Source organism: Somniosus microcephalus, chromosome 1, assembly GCF_052327205.1.
Source record: "Somniosus microcephalus isolate GS21.2 chromosome 1, FLI_Smic_1.0, whole genome shotgun sequence".
In the NCBI taxonomy this organism is placed as follows: domain Eukaryota; kingdom Metazoa; phylum Chordata; class Chondrichthyes; order Squaliformes; family Somniosidae; genus Somniosus; species Somniosus microcephalus.
This window is the reverse complement of record NC_140987.1, coordinates 363,705,107-363,732,595: the sequence shown is the minus strand read 5'-3', so window position 1 is coordinate 363,732,595 and position 27,489 is coordinate 363,705,107. Positions and strand designations below refer to the sequence as shown.

The window sequence follows — 27,489 nt, the reverse complement described above, 5'->3', positions numbered from 1 at the left end:
TTGACTATCCCCCCCCCCCCCCCCCCAAAAAAAAAAATTGGTGTCATCCGCAAATTTAGAAATTGTGTTTTTGATTCCGAAGTCTAAATTTTTAATGTAAATTGTGAACAGCAGTGATCCCAGCACTGATCCTTGTGGAACACTACCACCTGCCACTGAATAGGTACCCATTACTCCGACTCTCTGCTTTCTGTCCTGAAGCCAGCCAGCAATCCATTCTGTTACTTGTCCCCTGACTCTGCATTCTCTGACCTTGTTCATCAGTCTATTATGGGGTACCTTATCAAAGGCCTTTTGAAAATTCAGATAAATTTCATATACTGCATTACCATTGTCTATTCTGTCTGTTACCTCTTCAAAAAATTCAATAAGGTTGGTCAAGCAAGACTTTCCCTTTTGAAACCCATGCTGACTATTCATTATATTTTTGGTTTCTAGATGTTCTTCTACTATAATGTAAGAATGGCAAAGTCCTCATTGAATTCTGATAACTTTGTGTAGAAGTAAAAATCCTTTCACACCATGAGTTATTTGGTTTGTAAAACTTGTTATGATTTCCATATTATTTTAAAAATGATGTGGAAAAATGGATAGAAACGATATGGTGATGTCCTTTTCACCTTAACACCAGATACATGAGCCTTTATTTAATTTTCATGGTTTTGACACCTCATAGGTGAGTAAGTTAAGCTACTAACCAGTAAGCAGATTTTGGACTTGAGGTAGCAAAAGATGCACATGACAGCTTAGCTTCAGTATCTCTCGTGGACAAATTGCCACATTGCCTGTTGGCCATGCAGCTATATTTTTGCTGATGCCTGGATCATTTCTTGCTTTTATTCGTGCTAATCCAACATTAACTTCACAGGTTTTATTACGTGTGTATAAAATCTCCGGTTTGGTACTAAATTCACTAGCTATGTTTTACATAATATAGTCCTATTCAAATTAGTTAATAGACAAGTAGAAACAATACGTGAGTAATTCAACTCGTGTGTTGAGTCAATGAGCAGCAAACTAGAGCATAAACATTTCAAAAATATCAGGAAGTAGAAATTGGCAAAGCAAGCACTGAGCATAGATGCTTTTAAGATCCAATGGTACAACCCCAATGCAGAATCCCCCACACATATTTTGAACAAACAAGGTTTGTAGGCTGTTAGACGAAACATCATTGTGGTACCTCAGATGGGATGTGATGAGGGATATTTTTGAGCACTGGCGTTACCTATACTGCTACTAGCAAGGTTAACTGAAGATTGCAGTTCTGTATCCACCTACATTTGGTGATTTCTTTCTCTTCTGATTTGTATGCTGTTTGAAATGATGGAGGTGTGTTTAAAAACCACTGGCTACTCTGGAGGATAATGGCCCTGATTTGCTGCAATAATAAGTGCGAGGCTTACGGTGCTCGCTGTTATTACAGGGAAAATCTGACAACTTCTGGCGTCTGCACATGCGCAGTTAAACACAGAAATCCAGAAGTTGCTGTCAGTGATACCCTGCTCCTCCACAGGCTGTGGTGTTGCAGTCTTTGCAGATGGAATCTGCACAGAGATCATTGTCATGGCCTGAACTTGGGCTAATTTCCCACTGTTCTTTTATAAAAAAAAAAAAAAAAAAAAAAAAAAAAATGGCTGAAAAAGTTAGGACTTGTTCAATCAGGAGTAAGGAAGTTTTTAATGGCATAATAATAACTACTGCACAACCTCTCTGGCCCTGAAAATGAATTTTACAAATGTGGAGTCTCATTCCCTCAGAAGAAAAGTGATGTTGCTGATTTAAAAAAAAATAATTTAATTTTTTTTTTAGTTTTTCTCTTTCATCTCTCTCCCTTAATCCTATCTGTCCCAATCTTTATTTCACTTCCTGTACAGTTATTTCAATGTAATTTATACTTCCTACTTTTTACTTCCTGGTTTGCAGTCTGTCTCTCAGTGCGCATTCTTCAATCTGATTGGTTGAATAGCCTCGCTGTCACTTGTCCTGCTCACAGATGCCCTGTAGAGGGCGCGGCACTGGATCTGATGGCGGATTAATAGAAATCTATGCTGACAAGCCCACGAAAAGTCTCTAGGCAAAAGCTGTTCCTTCGCCAAAGAGCAAAATCCGGGCCAATATCTCATCCCTTTTTTGTATCTTCCCTGTTTTGTGGAACCACATTATTGCTGTTTCCTGAGCCATTGATATCTGAGTGCGTGTGCATTTGGCTGTTATAATTTTATTAAAAGAAAACTCGAGTGCAAATATGATCCAAGTTCCAGTCACGAGCCAACATTGCACATCTCATCATAATTGCCCTAAAGCGAAAAGCAAAATAAGAGATGGAGGAAAATGTTGTAGCTTAATTAACAGGTTTACCTTGAATAAGGATGGTGGTATGTCCAGGTCAGGATGGTGGGTGACTTGAAGGTGATGGTGTTACTGCTCTTGTCCTTCTCGGTGGTAGAGGTGCAGAGCTGGGAGGTGCTGGCAAATAGGTTTGGTGAGTGTTTGCAGTGTGCTTCTTTATTTGCTCCCCTCAGTTTGGTATCATCAGCAAACTTAACTTTGTTTCTTTCTCCACTTTCAAGTCATTAATGTATGTTGCAAACCATTATGGCCTGAGCACTGATCCCTGAAATATCCCACTAGTAATCTCCTTCCATGCTGATTCTTCTCCTTGTACAGCTACCATTTGTTTCCACTGATTCAGCCAATTTATGATCATCTTCAGAATCTCATTCCCCTCAAACCACTCCCATTCAAGGCCTCCCAGTGTCCCAGTGTTGTGGATGAAACACCTGTAGCATCGCCCATCATGAACCACAACAAGCAGCCAGCAGCTTCAATGGTGCAATGGCCTCCGCTCACCTGCTGCTGTAACCCTCATCCGTACCTTTGTTACCTCTAAACTCGAATATTTCAATGCTGTCCTGGCCCCCCTTCTACCTTGCACCTTCTGTAAACTTTAGCTCATCCAAAACTCTGCTACCTGTATCCTAAATCGTACCGTCCCATTCACCAATCACCCCTGTGCTCACTGGCCTATATTGGCTCTCAGTCCGACTGCCTCGATTTTAAAATTCTCATCCTTGGTTTTTCAAATCCCTCCATGGCCTCGCTCCTCCCTATCCCTGTAACCTCCTCCAGCCCCACAATCCTCCGAGAGATGTGTTCCCCCAATTCTGGCCTCTTGCGCATCCCCGATTTTAATCACTCCACCATTGGAGGCCGTGCCTTCTACTGCCTAGGCCTTAAGCTCTGGAATGCCCTCTCTGCCTCTCTAAGATGTTCCTTAAAACCTACCTCTCTGACGAAGCTTTTGGTCATCTGTCCTGATATCTCCTTATGTGGCTCGGTGTCAAATTTTGTTTGATAAAGATCCTGCGAAGCACCGTGGGACGATTTACAAGAAAAACTTGTAATCATATAGCACCTTTAACATAGTAAAACGTCTAGAGGGCGATGTTATGGAGGTGGAAATGGGCAGTCTTAGTGATGTCGTGGATATGTGGTTGGAAGCTCATCTCATGGTCAAATACAACACCAGTCTGGTTCAAGCTCAGACACTTGCCAGGGAGAGGGATGGAGTTAGTGGCTCGGGAACGGAGTTTGTGGCAGGGACCAAAGACAATGGCTTCCGTCTTCCCAATATTTAGTGGAGGAAATTTCTGCTCATCCAGTACTGGATGTCGGATGAGCAGTTAGACAATTTAGAGACAGTGGAGTGGTTGAGAGAGGTGGTGGTGAGGTGGAGCTGGGTGTCGTCAGAGTATATGTGGAAATTGCCGCTGTGTTTTCGGATGATGTCGCTGAGGGGCAGCATGTAGATGAGAAATAGGAGGGGGCCCAAGGATAGATCTTTACTATGTTAAAGGTGCTGTATAAATGCAAGTCGTTGTTGTTGCATGACACCATGGCAAATGCTTTGTTGAAGTCTTGAATAGGTAATATTTACTGAGTTTGCCCTGTCCACTAAGATTGTCACTACTTCAGAGAACTCTGACCTTCCTCATAAAGCCATGCTGGCTTTTTATTTATTCTATATTTGCCAAGGAGCTTCATTATTTTTCTTCTTCAAGATGCACTCCAAATATTTATCTATTACAGATGTTGAGTTTACTAGCTTGTAGTTCTTTCTGCTAAATTTTGTAAATTGGTGTTATGCTAGCCCTTCTTAAATCCTCGGGCCCCACTCCTTATTTCACTGATTCCCGAAAGATAATCTCATTGATTACTTTTACGTAAATAATGAAAATATACTGGAAAGTACCTCTGGGTTAGGTGTTGACAGATCAATTGAAAAAGAAGTACATTGGTTGGGCATACATATCTGCTTTTATGCACGATTTGCCTTTCGATGATTGTACCATTCATGCCGTAAGCAAGCTGTGCCATTCCAATACAGGTTGCCCATGGTTAACAATGACCTTATTTTGCAGTAGCACTGCACACTGGAATTTACTTGCATCTTCTATCCGTTTGAATTTGGAAATCTAGTACACCAGACCAGACTCTGAGGCTGAAATCATTAATATTCATTAACATTTAAATTGTATTTGCAGAACTAGGCAGTATTACATGGACAAGGTGATACTGTCTTCAAGAGCTTTCAGCAAACTCATTTTCTCAAGTAGAAAGCCTTTGGTAGTTTGACACACACACTCCAATAAACTGTGCCAAAGTAATGCCTTTTCGTCTCTTGTATATATGTAACACCAGCTTGTGTTGCACAGGTCTTCCTCCTGAAATGAACTGTGGGCATGGTCATACTTTAAGGATACTTCTCCTTTTGCAGTTAAGATTTTCAGTGGAATATCAAAACTATTTTGACATGGATAAAGGGCATAATTTTCATATTTCTCAGATTAAAATGTAACTTATAAGGGCTCAACAGCTGTAGATGACTCAAGTGGATCTTTTTAAAAATCCAATGGCGCTAGAAGTCTGAAGTACTAGGGTATAACTTACTTAAATGTTTGTTCAGGTGCTGACATCTTGCAATCTTCATTTTTTTTTCCTAAGTGCACTATCCTCTGTCACACCTAGGATCAAAAATGCTTTTATCTTAAATTAATCTCTGATCAAGAAAATGTTTTCTATAGTTGTGGAAAGATTTGCCTCTGCTACTTCATTTAAATTTTGAAAAGAAACAGCCTCTATTAATCTGGATAATCATAGTTTCTTAAAAATATTAATTTTCGATAGGCACAATACAGACTTTCTGCTTTTATCTTCGAGTTGTTCCTGTTAGCCCCCAGTGCAGTGAGTTATCAGCTGCAGCTTTATCCCATAGAAGGCGAGGGAGAGGAGCACAGAAGTGGTGCTTCACTATGCATGATGGGAGGAAGGAGAGAAAACCAATGGGCAGGTTAGCAGAGAAACCGTTGGACCTTTTGGGCCTTCTTGTTGGTGACAAAATCTTGCGAGTGTATTGCTTCACCCACTGCACCAGTCAGGAAACAGTGCAGAGTTAGAGGGGAAGGAAACACAGAAGATATTTTGAAGTAAAATATAATTTCAAAAGTAATGAATGTAAAAGAAAATCCTCAATCATTTTTGGCACAGACATGATGGGCCGAATAGCCTCCTTCTGTGCCGTAACTTTCTATGATTCCAAGGATTCAAAGGCACTTCAAAGGATTAATGATTTATTTTAATACATTGTGAGTTAGTATAAGTATTCTTAAAATCATATTATAGCAATTTGCATCCTGCCAAATCAGAGGTTATTGAGTTTTTTTAGTCTTAATTCAAAAAATACTAAATAATACGTATAATATGTGCTGCACTTTAACTGTGGTTTGTAAAGATCAATATTTTAAGTTTATAACCCAATGCTGTAATAAATGTTGTGGTTGGTGTTTTGTACACTTGGGCAGGCCTTCAGCTGAAACCAGTACACCATTACTGTACATCTGAGCGAGAATTTTGCTGGCATTTATTTTGCATATCAGACTACACAGCTAGCTTTAAATAACTAATAATTTCTCTGTATGAACAGCCACATGTCACTCAGCCTATAAGACGTGACTAAAAAATGCTGTGCTGCCTGGACTTCCTGATGCAATTTTAATTCCATTGCAATTATAACATTTGAAGGCTTAGCATGAACTAATTCTGTGCTCTATACACTTCACTTTGCTTGAAGTACTTTTGGGAAGCTGGAATTAGATTTGAGTGCGCATCTCATTGCCATGTTTACTAAATTGGTTAGTTGGCTAATTCTCTGGAGAAAGTCAAAGGAAAACAAATCTAAACAATACAAAGAAGAAACTGTTGATTTTTTCCCCATTGTTTTAGTTTGTTTCTTTTCTTAATTTTATGTTGAATAGATAGATACGTATTTTTTAACCTGATAGCAAGGAATCAATAAGTATATTTTCTTCATCCTATTTTCATTTCACAAGCTAGCAACTTGTGCCCTCCCCACTTTACAAAGTATTTACAGGCCATTTGGCCCAATAGGTCCATGCCGATGTTTATGCTCCACACAAGCCTCCTACCCTACTCCTTCTAACCCTATCAACATATCCTATTCTTTTCTTATGTGCTTATCGAGCTTCCCTTAAATGCATCTGTGCTAATTGCCTCAACTACTCCTTGTGGTAACACGTTCCACATTCTAACCACTCTGGGTAAAGAAGTTTCTCCTGAATTTATTGGTGACTACCTTATATTTATGGCCTCTAGTTCTGGTCTCTCCTGCAAGTGGAAACACCTTCTTTATGTCTACCCTATCAAACCCTTTCATAAACTTAAAGACCTCTATCAGGTCACCCCTCAATCTTTTTTCTAGCGAAAAGAGCCCCAGCCTGTTCAATCTTTCCTGATGGGTATAACACCTCAGTTCTAGTATCATTCTAGTAAATTTTTGTTGCACTTTCTCCAGTACCCTTTTTATAATATGGAGACGAGACTGTTCACAGTAGTACAAGTGTGGTCTAACCAAGGTTCTATATAACTACGATAGCAAAATACTGCGGATGCTGGAAATCTGAAATAACAACAGAAAATGCTGGAAAAACTCAGCAGGCCAGGGCAGCATCCATGGAGAGAGAAACTGAGTTAACGTTTCAGGTCGAAGACCCTTCGTCAGAACTGGACAAAATACAGAGACCTGATTGTTGTGCATACATACATGCTTCTGCAGAGATGGCCAAATCCAGGGGCCTGAAATAACTTGGGAACCAAAGAAAAGGTGGCGAAAGTGTGAAGGAAGAGAATTGTTTTTTTGAAGACGTAAAACTAGTCTTGGAACTGAGCCTTAACTAGTTCTTGGAGGCATAATTGTCTAGTTCTGTGTGGCAAGTCCTTTTTGTTGTGTATTTTTTAAACAGTATTGGAAATGAGGGGATGGAAATATATAGGCCATTACAAAATTTAATCTAATCATTATTTCAACAGTACCAATAACACTTGACAAGTAATGGATGATTTAAAAAATGTTTATTTTCAGGTAATGTTTTATCCTTTTTCTGTTTTCTCTCCAACTCACCTGCTGTGATATAATTCAAAGGACACTAGCACCAGGAACCTGACTTAGTTCCTATTCAACCATCACATCTGATACCAATTGTGTCTCCACCTGATGTCCACACTCTTGCATTTTATAGCTCACCATCAGAGATCAGGTCATGATCAGGAACAGGAAGCCTAGTTCATATTTTCCCCCCCTCCCCTCTTGCGTAGCGATCCTGTCGCCAGCTACAGCACCTTTTTTTTCATTGTCTGAGGAGTTGCGAATGGCACTGAACACTGTGCAATCATCAGCGAACATCCCCACTTTTGACCTTATGATGAAGCAGCTGAAGATGGTTGAGCCTAGGACACTGCCCTGAGGAATTCCTGCAGCTATGGGGCTGAGATGATTAGCCTTCAACAACCAGAACCTTTTTCTTTTGTGCTAGGTATGGCTCCAGTCAGTAGAGAGTTTTCCCCGATTCCCATTGACTTCAATTTTACTAAGGCTCCTTGATGCCACACTCTGTCAAATGTTGCCTTGATGTCAAGGGCAGTCACTCTCGCCTCCCCTCTAGATTTCAGCTGTTTTGGGCCAAGGCTGTAATGAGGTCTGGAGCCGCGTGGTCTTGGCGGAACCCAAACTGAGCATCGATGAGCAGGTTATTGGTGAGTAAATGCCGCTTAATAGCACTGTCGACGACACCTTCCATCACTTTGCTGATGATTGAGAGTAGGCTGATGGGGCGGTAATTGGCCAGATTGGATTTGTCCTGCATTTTGTGGAAAGGACATATCTGTGCAATTTTACACTGTTTCGGGTAGAGGCCAGTGTTGTAGCTGTACTAGAACAGGTTGGCTAGGCGCGCAGCTAGTTCTGGAGCACAAGTCTTCAGCATGACAGCTAGGATGTTGTTGGGGCCCATGGCCTTTGCTGTATCCAGTGCGCTCAGCCATTTCTTGATATCACGTGGAGTGAATCAAATTGGCTGAAGACTGACTTCTGTGATGGCGGGGACCTTGAGAGGAGGCCGGGATGGATCATCCACTTGCACTTCTGGCTGAAGATGGTTGCAACAATTTCAACCTCGTCTTTTGCACTCGTGTGCTGGGCTCCACCATCATTGAGGATGGGGATGTTCATGGAGCCTCCTCCTCCTGTTAGTTGTTTAATTGTCCACCACCATTCACGATTGGATGTGGCAGGATCACAGAGCTTTGATCTGATCCGTTGGTTGTGGGATCGCTTAGCTCTACCTACAGTCTGCTGCTTCCGCTTTTTAGCATGCATGTGGAGGGAATTTGACTCCACACTTATCAAATTAACTTTTCAGGGCCAGAGAGGTTGTTCAGCAGTAATTAGCACTTATTGTGCCATTAAAGATTCAGGTACCCCTGATTGAACAAGCCCTAACATTTTCTGCCATTTTTAAAGTGAGAATAGTGGGTAATTAGCCCAAGTTCAGGTCATGACAGTGATCTCTGTGCAGATTCAATCTGCAAATACTATAACAGTGCAGCCTGTGGAGGAGCAGGGTATCACTGACAGCAACTTCCAAATTTCCGCATTTAACTGCGCATGTGCAGACGCCAGAAGTTCCTGTCAGTTTTACCCTGTAATAACGGCGAGCGCTGACAGCCTCGCTGTTATTAGCGCAGCAAAATCCAGGCCAAAACTTGATTTCAAAGATTACACAAACCATTTTAGCATATCAAAATCTGCTGTATCTTAATGTACATATAGTGATTACATGTACATTAAGATACAGCATGTAATTTAATTAAGACAACAGGCAAGATATATAACGTATCTACATATGAGTAATCACTGACTCTTGGAGCTGTGCTATTTTCTTTACAAAAAGACCACAAAACAAATACACAAATGCCTTGATAGTTTCAGATTCTCTCATTGGAACAAAACATATTTGTAAAGGGCTGTCCATGTGGAAGGAGTGAACCTGATGGGCTGAATGGTCTTTACTCATTCCATACTACTTGTATGTTATCTTTCAGTGAACACTAACTTAGAATTATAGAATCTACACAGGAGGACATGGTGCCTGTGCTGGTGTTTGCTCTTCATCTACAGCTATTGTCCTTTCTGCATATCGGCTTATATTTTTCAAATATTTATACAATTCTCTTTCAAATTATGTTATAGTATCTGCCTCGAGTCGTCTGCAATGTTCCAATAACCCTCTTGTTTAAAAAAATAAAAATAAAAAATAAAAATAAAACTCTTCTAACTTCCCACTTTGTTCTTCGCGTGATAATCCTGAGTTTATGACCCCCTGTTTACCGATTGGTTAACCATTAGAAACAAGCTTTTCACTATTTATCTTGATGTCCTTTTATAAACTTGAAAACCTCCATTAGATTCTCTGCCCAATATTATCTGTTCAAGTGAAGAAAGCCCCTATTTTTCAAGCACTCCTTCATGACTACAACCTCTGTGTCGTGGTATCATTCTGATGAATCTTCTATGTCCTTTCATAGCTCTAATAACCTGTACAATGATGGGGTGTCAAAAAACACACTACTCCAACCATAGGCTAACAGATGCCTTGTACAAATTCAGCATCACTTCCCTGCTTTATATTCAGTGCCCCGATATATAAAAGTCAGGAGCCCATTTGTCTTGCCACCATTACTTTATCTGTCTTTGAGCGATCCAAACACGCACTATATATGAGAGAGAGCCATTTTCTGACTTTAAGATAACTTGGCCTCTCCCTAAGGAGGGGAACCAATCAACTATCAATCTATTTTCTAATTGACTTTGGATCTATTTTGACCACTTCCCTGCAGGGAGTAATTGAGCAATAGCATTGAAGGAACATGCCATGTTCGCAGCTAAACATCACAAGCCCAGAATTCCTCTGCCAAATTCTGCTACCAGAAGTGTGGCAGGACAGGACTTCCGGCTACATATCTGCCCCAGTGGTGATCCATCCCAGATCCCAGGGATGGGGTACAACGACAAGAACGTGCATTTATATAGCGGCTTTAATGTAGTAAAACGGCCCAAAGAGCTTCACAGGAGCATTATCAAACAAAGTTTGACATGGAGCCACATTAGGAGATATTGGGGCAGGTGACCAAAATCTTTGTCAAAGAGGTAGGTTTTAAGGAGCGCCTTAAAGGAAGAGAGAGGTAGAGAGGTGGAGCAGTTTAGGGAGGGAATTCCAGAGCCTGGAGCTTAGGCAGCTGAAGGCACATTTGCCAATGGTGGAACAAAGAAAATCAGGGATGAACAAGATGTCAGAATTGGAGGAATGCAGATATCTCGGAAGGTTGTAGGGCTAGAGGAGGTTACAGAGTTAGGGAGAGGCTAGGCCATGGAGGGATTTGAAAACGAGGATAAAAAACTTTTAATCAAGGCGTTGCCGGTCTGGGAGCCAATGTCGGTCAGCGAGCACAGGTGTGATGGGTGAATTGACTTGGTGCAAGTTAGGATATGGGCAAGCAGAGTTTTGGATGAGCTCAAGTTTTTATGCAGGTTGGAATGTGGGAAGCTGGCCAGGAGAGCATTGGAATAGTTAAGTCAAGAGGTAACAAAGGCATGGATGAGGGTTTCAGCAGCAGATGAGCTGAGGCAGGGGCGTAGTCAAGTGATGTTACGGAGGTGGAAGTAGGCGCTCTTGGTAATGGAACGGGTGTGCAGTCGGAAGCTCATCTCCGGGTTAAATACAACACCAAGGTTGCGAACAGTATGGTTCAGCTTCACAGTTTCCAGGGACAGGGTTAGAGTCGGGAACGGAGTTTGTGGCGGAGACCGAAGATAATGGCTTTGGTGGTCTTAATATTTAGTTGGAGGAAATTTCTGCTTTCCAGTACTGGATGTCGGACAAGCAGTCTGACAGCTTTGAGACAGTGGAGGGGTCGAGAGAGGTGGAGGTGAAGTAGAGCTGGGTGTCATCAGCGTACATGTAGAACCTGACATTGCGTTTCTGGATGATGGTGCCGAGGGGCAGCGTGTAGTTGAGAAATAGGAGGGGGCCAAGGATAGATCCTTGGGGGACTTCAGAGGTAACCTAGCAGGAAGAGAAGCCATTTCAGGTGATTATCCAGCTACAACTGGATAGATAAGAATAGAACCAGATGAGTGCAGTCCCACCCAGCTGAACAACAGAGGAGAGGGATGATGTGGTCAACTGCATCAAAGGCTGCAGACAGGTAGAGAAGGATGAGGAGGGAAAGCTTACCATGGTCACAGCCACATAGGATGTCATTTATGACTTTGATAAGTGCCGTTTCAGTACTGAGGTAATTTGCATAAAGGGGGTGATTGCCTGCATTATTCAGTGTGTACATTTGTCATCTGCCCCATGATGTATGTGTGTGGGGAGAGCGGATAAGAATATCAGGGCAGCTTCTTGCTGATCCACAGTGAGGGTTGAGGCTAGTGACAATTCTGAAGCTTTCAAAAATGTGACAATATTAAAGATACCGCTTCTCTGTTGGCAATCAATTGCATTGGGATTGACTGCTATTGGGAAAATAGCATTGTACACCCCATTTCTGCCACAATGCTGCTTGCATACTTTCCATGGTGTAAAAGAGGCAGAGGAACTGCCAGATTTCCAGCAGGTGACATCATCCAGCCAGTGCCCCAGCCTCTTCTGGCATTTAGAAGTATGAACGGGCACAACAAGCACTTGTCCCTCTCCCATCGGAATTTCGCCTAGTCAAGAAAAGTGATGCACATCTGGCAGAACAGGGTCGCGTCACAAATTCCAACCCCCCCTCCCCAAGGTGCACTGTGTGATCCCACCCGCTCAGGCCCAGACATATCAGGGGTCTCATCTATGCTCCAAATCTATATCTGTTAGTTATGAGTTAAAATGCTTCACAAACTTAAGTATCCCTCTCTTAACTGGGTTCATCTCAAAAATTGGTGTGTTTGGAAACCGAGCTCTATTCTAAACTGTAAAAGGTGATGTTGCTTCAGTGACATAAGTGGTTCACAGCTCCTCCACTGGCTTAAGAGTTTATCCATGCATAGCTGAGCCATACGGACAACAATTACTGCAATTTAAATCCATGTTCTGTGCTGCAGTTAGTTACTCTCAGCTAAAGTGGTGCTAGGGGCTACAAATTACCTAAGTGTTCCTGAGTTATATCCATAGAACCATAAAAATTTACAGCACTGAAGGAGGTCATTCAGCCCATTCTGTCAGTACAGGCTTTTCATTAGGGCAATCCAAACCTAATCTTTCTGCCCCAATGCCTCTCCGTTGCCCTATATCTTCCTCTGTTTCAAATATTTATCCAGTGTTCCCTTAAAGATACAGTGGTCTATGCCTCAACCACTCCCATGCTACTTAATGAAATTTTTCAAACTCTTTTTTTGCTTTCTTACTGATGAGCTGAAATTGACTTCAAAGCGAAGGAAAATGAGGAAAAGTGTATAATGGGTGGAAGATCCGATATGGCCTGTTTTACATTATCATCTAAAGTTAAAATTAGCCCCCATAGTTTTTTTTTAAATAATTTTTTGTTTGATGAAATTGATTATTTCTTCAAAATGCATGAATGAGTTGGGAAAGTGATTAAGCCCAGACTCCTGCACTTTTGTAATATAGCTACACTCTGTTGTGGTCTGTTGACAAAAAATTCTGGCTGTTTGAACTAAATACCAAATTACAGCTGTGGAATGTGGTAACTGGGATTTGAGAATTCATCTCATTGTTCATGCTTTTAATAATGTGGTATGTCATTTTGTGCTTGTAATAATCAACTGAAGAATAAGATAATTATGTAAATATGAATGAAATAAAAACGGCTACTGGGAGAATCAATTCATGCAACAATTTTGTTGCTATTAAAACCATTAGCACCTAAATTACCACAGTAATAGTTCTGAAAAGCAACAACAAAATTAAAAAATAGGCAAACACCGATGCGCTCAGTGTGTGAATTCTGACATATCTGTGGAGTTGTACCCCAGCTCAAATCACTGCCTTAAGAGGAGGAGGGAAGGAGATTGTCAGAAAAATGTGCTGTAACTCTGATAATGCAAGGATTCCTTTGTTTTGTCTTATTGTATGCCCCAATATTCCTTGGGTTTTAATTCTGCAATGGAGCCCCATTGCTAGTTTGGTTGCAGATGATCGAAAAAGACTTAGACTGGTTGGCAGATCATCAGTATGACCCCGTTGCACCCCTGGTGTAGAGCCTTGCGATTGGAATTAGGATGGAAACGGGAACGCAGTTGTGATCCTGGCTTTGGGCCTTCTGGCTGATTTTGGGGAACAACAAGCAGAAGGCCTCCAGGCACAAATATCAGCTGGGTCCCTGAGGAAAAATTCGGCCATTTAGTGTGTTGGCTGACTTTGACTTGCTGCTTTGACACCTCAGACCCTCTGATTGAATGGGGGTCAGGTTCAACGCCCACTGCTGGCTTCTTGGGGCTTCCCTGGAAATGGGTGCCACTTGAATGTTAGTAGAGAATATTGAAGCGCGAGAGCTCGAAACAGTCCCTCCCAGCTCATTACCATGTCAACTCTGGGCTTAAAAGCATTACAGTCCCAGACATTGCTCTGCATGCCCCTTGGTACAAGCTCTGGAAATGCCAGGGCAAGGTAAAGATGGCATAGACCCAATGTAATAATTCTTTGCCCTCAGGCACTAGGCATAGGAATGTTGGGTCCTTGTCTCCTGATGAATTACATTGAGACTTTAATTGCATTAAAATCAAATTTCTAATTTGAACTTTCTTTGATGGAATCATTTTGTGAGATGAAACAAAAACCGAAAGTGCTGGAAACTCAGCAGGTTAAGCAGCATCTATGGAGAGAGCAGACAAGTTGAGGTTTCAGCTGCGGACCCTTCATCGATGAAGTGATACCAGCATTTTCTGTTTTTGTTTCAGATTCTAGCTCTGCAGTGTTTTGTCTTTTGTTCACCCTTATGTGACATTCTGTAGATTATCTCCATGCAGTTATGTTGTACTTTTCTACAGATAAATATGAATTAATATTACATTTAAAATTGATGCCTTTGATTATATTACTGCCTGCTCTTCTCTTTTCCCCCCCCCCCCCCCCCCCCCAAAAAAAAAATGTTTTCTTAATTCCTGAAGGTGACTCTGTGGGTTCCAGTGCCATGGTGTCAGCAGCTCTCTAATGCCTTGCCAACTGGTCAGTCTTTACGTGCAAATCTAAATATTGAGAACTGTGTGTGTCTGTGACTTCCATATTCCCTCATTCATTCATTCATGCATGCATATTCTTTTACTCACTTTTTTTTCCTCTCCCTCTCTCCGTCGGACTGACAAGTGCACGACCCTTGCCAATTACATATTTTCCTCATTGTGTTTTAATTCTCTGAGCTGATCTAAAATTGTTCTGTTTAGTAACACATGTATTTCAAAGCCTATAGACGCGACAGATATTGAAATGTATCAGTAAGTGGTATTTAAAGTTGACCAGTGTGAAAGATGTTGTAATGGATTATGACTCTTATCTTTAATGAAGTATGATCTGAACTAGAAGGTGCAAGAGGCAGACAATTTTTAAATTAACTGCTGTGCTGAACCTAAGTAACATATTATAGCTAAAGTTTGTTAAAAACTTTTGCTTTGAGATTGCTACCTCAGACTAAGACAAAATATGCTTTGGGATGAGTCGCAGGAGGTGTAGTCATCAGTGTTGTGGAACAGTGGACCTGTGAAAGTTCTAAGAATCCAAAGAATAGTTTCATGATTAGCACTGAAGTGCTGCAAAGATGTGTCTGCCCTTGATTTAAGATTAAAGCTTGCCTTTCACCAGCCTCCCTTTTTGTTGTGTGTATTTCAATCATTGTGAAGATACGTGTGATAGCTTTGGAGACTAGGAACTCTCAGAAGTATTGCAAAACGTGCCTTGAATGGGTAATTGCACAGTAATTCTTTATAAAGATAGACTGCCTGCTCTAGTTGCGCATTTACAGAATGTTTATCTGTTCAAATTATAGCTGCAGCAACTAGGTAAATTGTACCTGATATAAGCCAGCGCGCTCTATTCCCTTTCCTTGAACTTTATTTTGCAAATGTTTTACAGTAAGTACGTGTCAAGGTCGTGAGTGTCTGTAAAATACGAAAATTCTTGCGACTATATGCACTTCTTATGTCACCTTACTTCCTATGCCACGATTTTGCCACCATTCTGCCTTGTTTGTGTCACTGTTGCTCAGTAATGCCTACTTTGTTACTTTTCATGGGTACCATCACACCTGCTTTACCATTGTTCTGTCAGTCCACCAATCGCTAAGTAGCACTGCTACCCTTCCGACCTCCTGCCTTCACTCGAAGCCCTGAGCTTGTTTCTTCAATGCAACAAGTTGATGGTATTTTCGATGGTTACACCTTTGTATATAATTGATTTAATTTTTTACTTTTCTGGCTGTCCTATTTTATTCTCTGCTAAAAATGAAATTTTCTCCCACTGCTGCCGACCCACAAATAACTAAGTAACCACTTAACAACAACTTGCATTTATGTAGCGCCTTTAATGTAGTAAAATATCCAAAGGTGCTTCACAGGAGCCAATATCAAACAAAATTTGACACCGAGCCACATGAGATATTAGGACAAGTGACCGAGGTAGGTTTTAAGGAGCGTATGAAGGAGGAGAAACAGGTTGAGGGGTGGCGAGGTTTAAGGAGGGAATTCCAGAGCTTAGGGCCTCGGCAGCTGAAGGCACGGCCACAATAGTGGACCAAAGGTAATCGAGGATCTGCAAGAGGCCAGAATTGGAGGACTGTAGAGATCTTGGAGTGTTGTAGGGCTGGAGAAGGGTACTGCGATAGGGAGAGGCGAGGCCACTGATGGATTTGGAAACCAGAATGAAAATTTTAAAATTGAGGTGTTGCTGGACCGGGAGCCAGTGCAGCTCAGTGAGTACAGGGGAGATGGCTGAACGGGACTTGGTGCCAGGCAATGACCATCTCCAACAAGCGAGACTCTAACCATCTCCCCTTGACATTCAATGGCATTACCATTGCTGAATCCCCCACTATCAACATCCTGGGGGTTACCATTGATCAGAAACTGAACTGGACCAGCCATATAAATACTGTGGCTACAAGAGCAGGCCAGAGGCTGGGAATTCTGTGGCGAGTGTCTCACCTCCTGACTCCCCAAAGCCTTTCCACCATCTACAAGGCACAAGTCAGGAGTGTGATGGAATACTCTCCACTTGCCTGGATGAGTGCAGCTCCAACAACACTCAAGAAGCTCGACACCATTCAGGATAAAGCAGCCCGCTTGATTGGCACTCCATCCACCACCTTCAACATTCACTCCCTCCACCACCGGCGCACTGTGGCTGCAGTGTCTACCATCTACAAGATGCACTGCAGCAACTCGCCAAAGCTCCTTCAATAGCACCTTCCAAATCCGCGACCTCTACCACTTAGAAGGACAAGGGCAGCAGACGCATGGGAACATCACCACCTACAAGTTCCCCTCCAAGCCACACACCATCCTGACTTGGACCTGTATCGCTGTTCCTTCACTGTCGCTGGGCCAAAATCCTGGAACTCCCTTCCTAACAGCATTGTGGGTGTGCCTACACCATATGGACTGCAGCGGTTCAAGAGGGCGGCTCACCACCATCTTCTCAAGGACAATTAGGGATGGGCACTAAATGCAGGCCTAGCCAGTGACGCCCACATCCCATCAATGAATTTTAAAAAAAGTTAGGATATGGGCAGCAGTTTTGAGTGAGCTCAAGTTTATGGAGGGTGCAAAGTGGGAGGCTGGCCAGGAGAGCACTGGAATAGTCAAGTTTAGAGGTAATAAAGGCATGGATGAGGGTTTCAGCAGCAGATGAGCTGAGGCCATGGCATCATTGAAGCTGCTGGCTGCTCATTGTGGTTCATAATTCATGCTTGTCTTTTTGTAATTGATCCTTGTGTGGATTTATACTGCCAGACTTTCAGAATGAAGATTTCCCTCACTACCACTAACCTATAAATAAATTAATCTACGCAGCTGCTGACTGCTCATCTCAATTGCTAAATATTTGTTTTTTTTTTTAAATTTCTTCTGCTGCCCTTTCCAGAAAATCAATAAAGTCAACCTTTAGTATTCCATCTTAAAAATGAATCTTTTCCTCACTGGCCGCCCTTCTTCACCTGAAATAAAATAAAGAAATAAATAAGCATGATGCAATTGCAGCCGCTAGCTGCTCACTCCAATTTATAATTCATTTAATTTTTTTTGTTGTCTGCTAGCCTCTTCTGAAAATCAATACTGCCTTTTCCCTTTCCTTCCCAATCACAAGAAAGTTGCTGATGATGAAGGCTATTCATCCCATCTTAATTCATCCCATCTTAATTCATCCATCCAGCCAAATCCTAAAGTTCCCAACCCCAATTCGACATTCAGTTGTATCTGAAAAGAGTCCAGGGTTTTCACCTCTTCCCGGAAGTCTGTTTCACATTTTGTGGGAACCTGTGTCCCCTTGTTCAACTCTCTCAATTTAACTTGAAGAAATATTCTAGGTTGACCTTTTCCATTCCCTTTGCTATCTTAAATATTTATATATAAGATCACCTCTTAGATGCCTCCTTTCCAGGTTTCTTATTTTTTACTTTCCTTTCTTCTTAATATTAAATCTTGATTACAGCACATACTTCCTGTAACTTCCAAACATAGTGGTGCAGCACTTTACCAAATTATCTGGGGCAACATCATTGGAAATCTGCTGGAATTATATAATTTTTCAATATATTAAAAGTTTAACATGTGGCACACAGTGCTTGTGCTTATAGGGAGTTAGTTTTAATGTGTAAAGTATGTATAATTTCCCTTATACTAACTTTTCAGTTGTCCTGAACCTACGCTTCATGGCTTACCTCGTCCCCTTCTGCTCTCCAATGCAGCCATCCACCATGTCCTCGTCTGTGTGTTGGGACCTAGCTACCCATCCCCATACCTCCCAGAAAACACCAGTATCACTTTGAGCATGTCAGTTCGGTGGGCTACAATTCCAAGAATGTAACTGCCACCTTCTGCTCAAACTGGGGAGAAGGAACTTGTAAGCAGGCTGTTTTGTCGATGATCAGTCTTGCTGTTAATTTTAAAAACAATTCTGGATTCCAATTACCTTTTTTTTTGAGGTATTCAACACATTTTGAAGGTGCGAACAGAACACCAGGGGATAGAATTTCCACAAATCATGTAGTTTTCCCAGGATTTTCACCAAAGTTACACTGCAAGGTTGGCTCGCAGATTTTTTATGATCGACAGGAAGACTGGCCATTTACATTGTAGGCTTGAACTTCCAATTCAAACTCTGCACATGGTGAAAGATATCCAGTTGAGTAAAACAGTTGAGCAATATGTCCGAGGCATTCGGGAAGAGAGAGAAATATAGAAAGAAGCCATAAAAGGAAAGCAGAGACTTAGAGTGAGAATAAGAGTTAGATGAATGGAGAATTACAGATATAATGATGAAAGGAAGTGTATGAAAGGCATACAGAGAGAGAGAGAGAGAGAGAAAAAAATGGAAGACAAACAGAAAGGTAAAGCAAAGGAGACAAAGAACTGGAGTGAGACACAAAGAAACACAACTGCGGAAAGACTGGAGACAATTTTATTTTTTTATCCTTGCGCAATGCTGCTGGAGATAATTAATATGCACATAAATAAAACCAACTTATTATATAATGCTTCTGATATTGTAGAACAGCATTTTTTCCAACTGACCCTGATAATTGCCAAGCAACATCCACTGGTGTATATGTTATATATAATAGCACCTTATATTACACTGGTAATATATATTTGATATCTTGCATGGAATGTTGTATAGAGCAATTGATGCAGGCGATGACGATAGCAGCAGCAAATGTTAGTTTCTGTTCTTAATGCAGGAGTGAAAGAATTGGCCAACTGTTCTTTGTAGGTTAATTTGCATATTACAGGTGATTTCTATATCCCTGTGTTTGATAACATGATAGTCGTCGGAGTGTACCTGATCGTATCTCAAGTGTTGGTTTAGTTCAAGAGTTAACACTTGTCTCTTGAGTTAGAAGGTTGTGGGCCCAATTTCAGAACATATGTGCATATTCTAGGCTGATACTTCAATGTAGTACTGAGGGAATACTGTATTATTAGAGGTGCTGTCTGTCAGATGAAATAGTAAACTGAGGTTTAATCTGCCTGTTCAGGTGGATGAAAGATGAATGGTGACTTAGATGAAGGGGCTGAGTGTAACATATCCAAGTTTGCTGATGATACAAAGTTAGGTGGGAAAGTAAGCTGTGAGGAGGACGCAAAGAGGCTGCAGAGAGATATAGACAGGTTGACTGAGTGGCCTAGAACATGGCAAATGGAATACAATGTGGGGAAATGTGAAGTTATCCACATTGGTAGGAAAAACAAAAAAGCAGAATATTTTTTGAATGGAGAGAGACTGGGAAATGTTTGCACTCACAGGGACCTGGGTGTCCTTGTACATGAATCACAAAGTTAACATGCAGGTACAGTAAGCAATTAGGAAAGCAAATGGTATGTTAGTTTTTGTTGCAAAGGGATTAGAGTATAAGAGTAAAGAAGTCTTGCTACAATTATACAGGGTATTGGTGAGGCCACACCTGGAGTACTGTGTACAGTTTTGGTCTCCTTACCTAAGGAAAGACATACTTGCCTTCGAGGGAGTGCAGCTAGACTGGTTCCTGGGATGCGGGGATTGCCCTATGAGGAGAGATTGAGTAAACTAGACCTATATTCCTTAGAGTTTAGAAGAATGAGAGGTGATCTAATTGAAACATATTGGGTCGTATTTTGCGACCCCTACGGGTGTGTACGCGCCCGTAGGGGCCGCGCAAGTTCCAGGTTTAGGCATGCGAAGCACACGCGCTAAAACCCGGAACTTGCGATCTGTCAAGAAGATTCCGCATACCCAGGAGATGGGCCTCTGCGGGTGCAGAGTTGCGCTATTTGCACAACTTCCGCCTGCAGAAAGCCCGTGAAATTCCTAGGCCTGGTAAAAGCAGGTGTAATGCCTGCTTTTACCAGCATAAGTGTTTTTAAAAAAAAAAAATAGAAAAATAAAGTTTTATCGCTCATTTATACATTAAAAACCCTGCCCAATAAGGTGAATTTATTTTTAGCTCCATTAAAACATTTTTTTCCCAAAAAATTACATTTTTGTTTAGAATATTTAATTAAATGGAATTTTAATTTTAAATGTAATTTAAAAAAATTTATTTCATGTGTTCATGTATTTTTTTAAGTGATCCCCATTCATACTTATGGGAGTTCCGTACGTACGGAATTCCCATAAGTATGAATGGGGATTGCCTTTTATTGGTTGGGCCGACCCACGTGATCCACAGAGATGAGAGAGCATACGTTTTTGAATCATTATTTTTGAGCTTTAGACAGTATCCTGTGTAATGAAACATTATTTGAAAAAAAAACTATATTTTAGTGTTGAGATTCATTTCATAGATTGCAGTTCGCATTCAGTTTCAAAATGCGTGCCCATCTTCTTGTTAGAGCACTGTATGGTATTGTTATTATCAGGATATACAACAACAACGTATTTATATAGCACTTTTAATGTAGTAAAATGATCCAAGGCGCTTCACAGGAGTGTTATAAACAAAATTTGATACCAAGCCACGTAAGTAGATATTAGGGCAGATGACCAAAAGCTTGGTCAAAGAGTTAGGTTTTAAGCAGCGTCTTAAAGGAGGATAGAGAGGCGGAGAGGTTTAGGGAGGGAATATCAGAGCTTAAGGCCTGGGCAGCTGAAGGCACGGCCGCCAATGGTAGACCGATTAAAATTGGGGATGCTCAAGAGGCCGGAATTGGAGGAGCGCAGATATCTTGGAGGGTTGCCGGGCTGGAGGAGATTACAGAGAAGGAAGGGGGTGAGGCCATTGAGGGATTTGAAAACAAGGATGAGAATCAATGTAGGTCCGCGAGCAGAGGGGTGATGGGTGAACAGGACTTGGTGCGAGTTAGGACATGGGCAGCAGAGTTTTGGATGACCTAAGTTTACGGAGATTAGAACGCGGGAATCCGGCTAGGAGTGCGTTGGAATCATCAAGTCTAGAGGTAACAGAGGCATGGATGAGGGTTTCAGCAGCAGATGAGCAGCTGAGGCAGGGGCGGAGTCGGGCGATGTCACGGAGTTGGAAATAGATGGTCTTAGTGATGAGACAGATCTGTGGTCGGAAGCTCATCTCGAGTGTATAATAACTTGATGCATCTCCATTTTAAAAATTTCATCTGCTATCAACCCATACAGTCCTAACTTTTACACAATGTAAATTCCATTCCCGATGCATTATGCTACATTATTTTCAAGTGTTCATGAATCTTGAAAACGTACATTGTTGCATTTAAGACATAGTTTTTCTAAAAAGAAAAATTGAAAACAGGAATTATGTTCGCATTGAGAGCCCATTTTTCAATGCAAAATACTCAATATAATATGCAAAGAAAAATTTGAGTTATACAGGAAACTTTGCTATATCCGGCACCGACGGGACCGAGCTGTTGCCGATCAATCAAAACTGCCGGACATACAAAGTTAATGTTGAAGCATACGGAGATTTTCATCTCCGTATCTGACAACAAACACTGTTGCTTAGCAACAGCTTCAAACAGTCGGCCCGTACCTTGGAAGCGTCTCTGTAGCTTAGCAACAGCTTCAGAGAGACTTTCCAAAGCCTGACTGTTGGAAAAAAAAAAGCCACGAGAAGAAAAACAACCTAACAGAACGGCTCCTGATTTCTGCTGGTAGATCGAGGTTTCTGGACATCAGACATACAACCTCCGGATAAACCAAAGTCTCCTGTACATTAAAAAAAGGTTTCTCATGGAATAGAGCATGTATTCACTTAGAATGCACACCTGGGCTTTCAGCCCATTTTGCATTGTAAAATAAATTGCATTGCAGCAGTTGAAACAGCTCTAATAATTAGATGAAAACTATCTTAAACCATGGAAAACTAACTGCCCCAAATAGAACTTCCTCTATTCAACGTAGTTTCTCCATGAGCTTTTGTTGGATTAAGAACAGGAAATAACTGCCTAGTTGTTGTTTGTTTGGCCCACCTATGACGCATCTATTTATTTTTGTGTATAGCATGTGATTTTCTTGACCAGTATGCCTACCCTTCACCATAGTTCCCTTGTGAGTTTCAAAGAATTTAGATAAAGTAACAACTTGTTTTAGTACTGTGCTGAGCGACATTCTCTACATATATAGATAATAAACTGTTTTGTCCCACTGATACACAACGATGCAGCTTCCTCAAATATTGTGGAGCCGCTTATTTTTTAGTCAGATGATTTTGTATGCAACTTCTCTCAAAGGTCTAAAAAGAACTACTGCTAAATATTTGAACAGCTTGTCTATAATTTGTTAAAGTACAAGTCAATAACTTTTTTTTTATTGTAGCAAAAAGGGCTGATGTTCAAACTGAGGAGAAAAAAACTGTTCCTGCCAAGAAAAAAGTGAAAGAACTGAAGATTCTGGACGCTAAAACAGCTCAAAATTTGTGTAAGTACTTTATATGCTATTCATTTTAGGTACAGCCATGTTGCTTGGTGTCTAATGTAAGCATTGCTTTCGTCAATACAGATGTAGACCAGAATCACTTGATATTAAGATAAAAAGGAAAAAAATTGTATATGTTGAAAATTTGAAATGAATCCTGGAAATGCTGGAAATTCCCACCACAGCAATTTCAGCTGCTGACAGCTGATATTTCTCGCATTTTCAGGTTTTATTTGATTTTATATGCTGACCATTTCAGCAATAACCACATTTTGTAAATATATTGCCATATAAATCGGAAATGCAATCTTGTTGAAGTGACAATACACTTATTGTTTCGTTTAGCAATCTTTCTGGGTTCATATCGCATACCTTATGAAGAAATCAAATATATCATTTTAGAAGTGGATGAGGAGAAGATTAGTGAGTCCATGATTCAGGTAAGGTTTAAAGAAAATTCTGGTCAGCGGGAAACATGACATCTTGCTTTGCTTCAGGTTTCTCAACTTATCTGTCTCTTTTGCAAGTACATTTCACAGAATGTAATGTGAATTCATTGTGACACAATGGGGAGATCTGTACACTGTGTTATAAACACACACACAAGCACTGTGCCAGAAACACACTATCGTTTCCCTCAAAGGTTTATGAGTTCTTTGACCCTGTCTGAAGAATTCTTTTCAGTGAGATTATTACAGGACTGAGAGTCAGTGATTTGAGTTCCTTATTGTTGATATATTTAAAAGCGAAATGAGTAACAAATTGTTTTATCAATATGTTGCCTATCAGGATTTTCAAAAATTATAAATTAAATTATTTTTGAAACCAATCCTAGTTTTTAAAAGAAACACAAGGAAAACCCTGTACGTCGATGTTTGTCCAATGCAAAGGCAATATAAATTATGGAAAATAAAAGGTTAATCAGGTGACTCTCCAAAAGAGAAGGTTTATTGACTTCCCACGAGAGAGAGCAAGGCAGAAAATATGAACCAGACAATTTGGGCTAGTTATTGGACCAAAACAAGAAAATACCTGGAAATCCCTTTGTATCCTGGTAACGGGTGAAATGTGGAAATAGATTTAAAGCACATGGAATGAGAAGCAAACCAAACAAAGGATGTTACCTAAAAGACTCAATAGCTTCTCCATCTGTCTGTCTCTTCATCCTCCTCAGTTTTTCTCGCATCTGCCTCCTCTTCCTTTTCCCGTCTGCTTCTACTCTTCCTCTTCCTCCACTTTCTTCCGCCACTTCTGTTTCTATCCTATTCATTCATTCCCTTTCTCTCTCATTTCTACGCTCCGCTTCCATTGGTCTTCTACCACCACTTCCATTTACTTTCTTCTGCCCTGCCATCACCAATCATGGGTGGATTCATGCAAGGACCTGCAGGGCCCGTGCCCAAGGGCTCCAGCCAAATATATATCACTTAAGCATAGTATATTGGCCTGGACTTTGCGGTAGAAATAACGGTAAGGCTATCGCACTCACCATTATGAAGAGTAAATCGGACAGTAACTTCTGCAATCAAGCACATGTGCAAATCAGGAAGTTGCTGTCCAGGTTGCCCTGCTCTTCCAGAAGCTTCGCTAGAGCAGTATCGCGCCCAGAGACTCGCCATTGAAACTGATGTATGAAGTTGCGGTACTTTCCCGCTAAACTTGCCAGAAAAGTTAATGCTTGCCCAAGTGTAAGTGGATTTTTAAAGGCATGATTATTGCCAAACAACCTCTCTGGCACTAAAAATTAGCTTTTACAAGTGTTATTCCTTCAAATTTGAGTTATTGTTGCAGATTTAAAAAAAAAAAAAATAAACAATTAAAATAATTTTTATTTTGGCTTTTTCTTTCAGTCTCTTAACTCTCTCAATCCCATCTTTCTTTCCCTCTCTTTCGCTTTCTGTACATGATTTGACAGTGAATTAAATATTCTAACTTACACTTCCTAATTTAGACTCTGTGCGCTTCAGTAAGGATTCTTCAATCTGATTGGTTAAGGAGATACACAGTTGCTTGCCCTGTTCACATAGGTCCCAGATCCCTGTAGAGGGCACTGTGCCAAAATGGATTTGTAATCACAGCAAGTTACAGTGCAGCCCATAGAAAGTCTGTGGGCAAGAGCAAGTGTACTGAACGGCTGGGATAGACTGTGGAGTTCTGCATGAGTTGGAGTTTGTGTAAGGAGCAGTTCTGGATTCAGCCAGGAGCGGATTGAAAGAAATCTAATCTGGAGTGACATTCCAGCGTGGTGAGGATGCTGGAGCATAGGTAGATGATGTTATACAGATGCAAGTAAACAATCTTGGCAATAGACTTGTGGGATTTGAAGCTAGGCTCCGGGTCAAACAGGACAACAGTGTTAATGTTCTAAAGGAGTCAGTCTAAGCAAGCAGTGATATTAGCATGCATATGGAAGCTGGCTCCATACAGATGCCAGGGAGGAGAGAGGTGGTGTAGGTGATGTGCTTATAGAAGGAGAATCCACTATAAGAGATAGAGGAATGGAAGGAACCATGAGAGGTTTTAGATTTGATGTAAACCAGACTAGATAAACTCAGTGATCGATTCCTCATTTATCTGTCTGTCTGTCCCTCCCTCCCTATTCTGTTCTTTACTCCTGTTCTCTCTCTCTCTCCGTGTATGTTTCTGTCGTGTTCTTTATCCTTCATTCATCTCTTTGTTCATCAGTCATTCTCTTGATTTTTAAAAATTCGTTTGTAGGATGTGGGCGTCGCTGGCAAGGCCAGCATTTATTGCCCATCCCTAGTTGCCCTTGAGAAGGTGGTGCTGAGCCACCTTCTTGAACCGCTGCAGTCTGTGTGGTGAAGGTACTCCCAGAGTGCTGGTAAGGAGGGAGTTCCAGGATTTTTGACTCGGCGACGATGAAGGAACGGCGATATATTTCCAAGTCAGGATGGTGTGTGACTTGGAGGGGAACTTGGAGGTGTTGGTGTTCGCATGCGCCTGCTACCCTTGTCTTCTAGGTGGTAGAAGTCGTGGGTTTGGGAGGTGCTGCCGAAGAAGCCTTGGGGAGTTGCTGCAGTTGTAGATGGTACACACTGCAGCCACGATACGCCGGTGGTGGAGGGAGCGAATGTTTAAGATGGTGGATGGGGTGCCAATCATGTGGGCTGCTTTGTCTTGGATGGTATCTCTCTCCGTCCATCTCTTTTTTCCCAGTTTTTTCTCTCCCCCTTTCTTACCTCCACTCCTGTTTGTATTGCCCGCTGCACTTGAAGCATAAATAAATGTAACTTGAATAATGATGTTAGTGGTGGGACAGCCATTTCTCCTCCCATTTTGCAGAAGCCAATGCTTCTATTTCCTGCAGCATTATGGCTGCCACGGGTGGGAAGGACGTTGGCCACTAAGTGATTGCTTAGAGTGGATAGGAGCCACTAACCAAGGAGCACTTGTAGAGGAAGGAAATTGGCCACCAACCAAAGAGCACAGATAGTGGACTACTAGACCTTTGAAAGAGGCAGAAATAAGCAGTGGCGCCCTGAAAGAAATAAAGAGCCATCATGCATGTTTCAGGATTTTTGACCATTTTCCACAGATAAGATTTGAAAACAAGTTACTTTTGTGTTTGTTTTAAGCAAAGTGCATGTATTCTCAAGTTTTTGTAAAAAAAAAGCACCTAGGCGAAAAGCGGTTAATTTACTAAATGGAATTTGTTTTCCCCAGAGACACTAAGCAAATTGGTTAGCTTGACTGTGTAATCGAAAAACATCTCGCACCCATTGTGCTGAAAAGTCCTTTGATCCACATCTGTTTGTGAAGAGAGAGATAAAAAGAGAGACACAGACAGGCGGGTTGAAACAGGAATGCTGTGAGGACAGATAGGCATTTAAACAGAGAGCTGATAAAGCTTTAAGGAGGATGAGAAATACTGGTGGAATGGTTAGAAGACATCTTGCTTAAGTCAAGTAGGGTGACCCACTGAAATGTGGTATCATAGCATGTTCTTCGTTTTATATCATTATCTTTGTCATTATGCAAAGATAAGTTGTACCTGTCAACGTGCTTTACCACTGATGAATTACATTCAAAGTGCCGTCACTGTCACTCATGACACATGTAATTATGCAAATTACAATAGGTCTTCCCTTCAGCTTAAAAACTGCAACTCAACTTTAGAAATCGTAAATTTTTTTTGGAGTTAAGTTTAGCTTATTGCTCAATTATGTCAGGTGTAGCTCAGTTGGTAGCACTCTCGCCCCCTGAGGCAGAAGGTTTGTGGATTCAAGTCCCAATCCAGAGACTTGAGCACAAAAATCTAGGCTGACACTCCAGTGCAGTACTGAGGGAGTGCTGCACAGTTGGAGGTGCCGTCTTTCAGATGAGACGTTAAACTGAGGCCCCGTGTACACTCTCAGGTGGACGTAACAGATCCTATTGCACTATTTCGTAGAAGAGATGGGGAGTTCTCGTTGTCCTAGCCAATATTTATCCCTCAGTCAACATCTAGAACAGATTATCTGATCATTATCACATTGCTGTTTGTGGGAGCTTGCTGTGCCCAAATTGGCTGCCGCAT

At 41.3% G+C, this 27,489-nt stretch overlaps 1 protein-coding gene across 5 annotated transcripts in view; it reads left to right on the top strand.

Moving 5' to 3' along the window:
• Positions 1-27,489, top strand: part of diaph2 (diaphanous-related formin 2) — a 940,841-nt gene that overhangs the window by 489,949 nt on the left and 423,403 nt on the right. For all 5 annotated transcript variants that reach the window (XM_085996016.1, XM_085996000.1, XM_085995993.1 and 2 more), the window contains 2 exons: positions 22,854-22,955; positions 23,298-23,392. In XM_085996016.1, the coding sequence (XP_085852142.1) occupies positions 22,854-22,955; positions 23,298-23,392 (197 nt within the window). The remainder of the gene's footprint in view (positions 1-22,853; positions 22,956-23,297; positions 23,393-27,489) is intronic.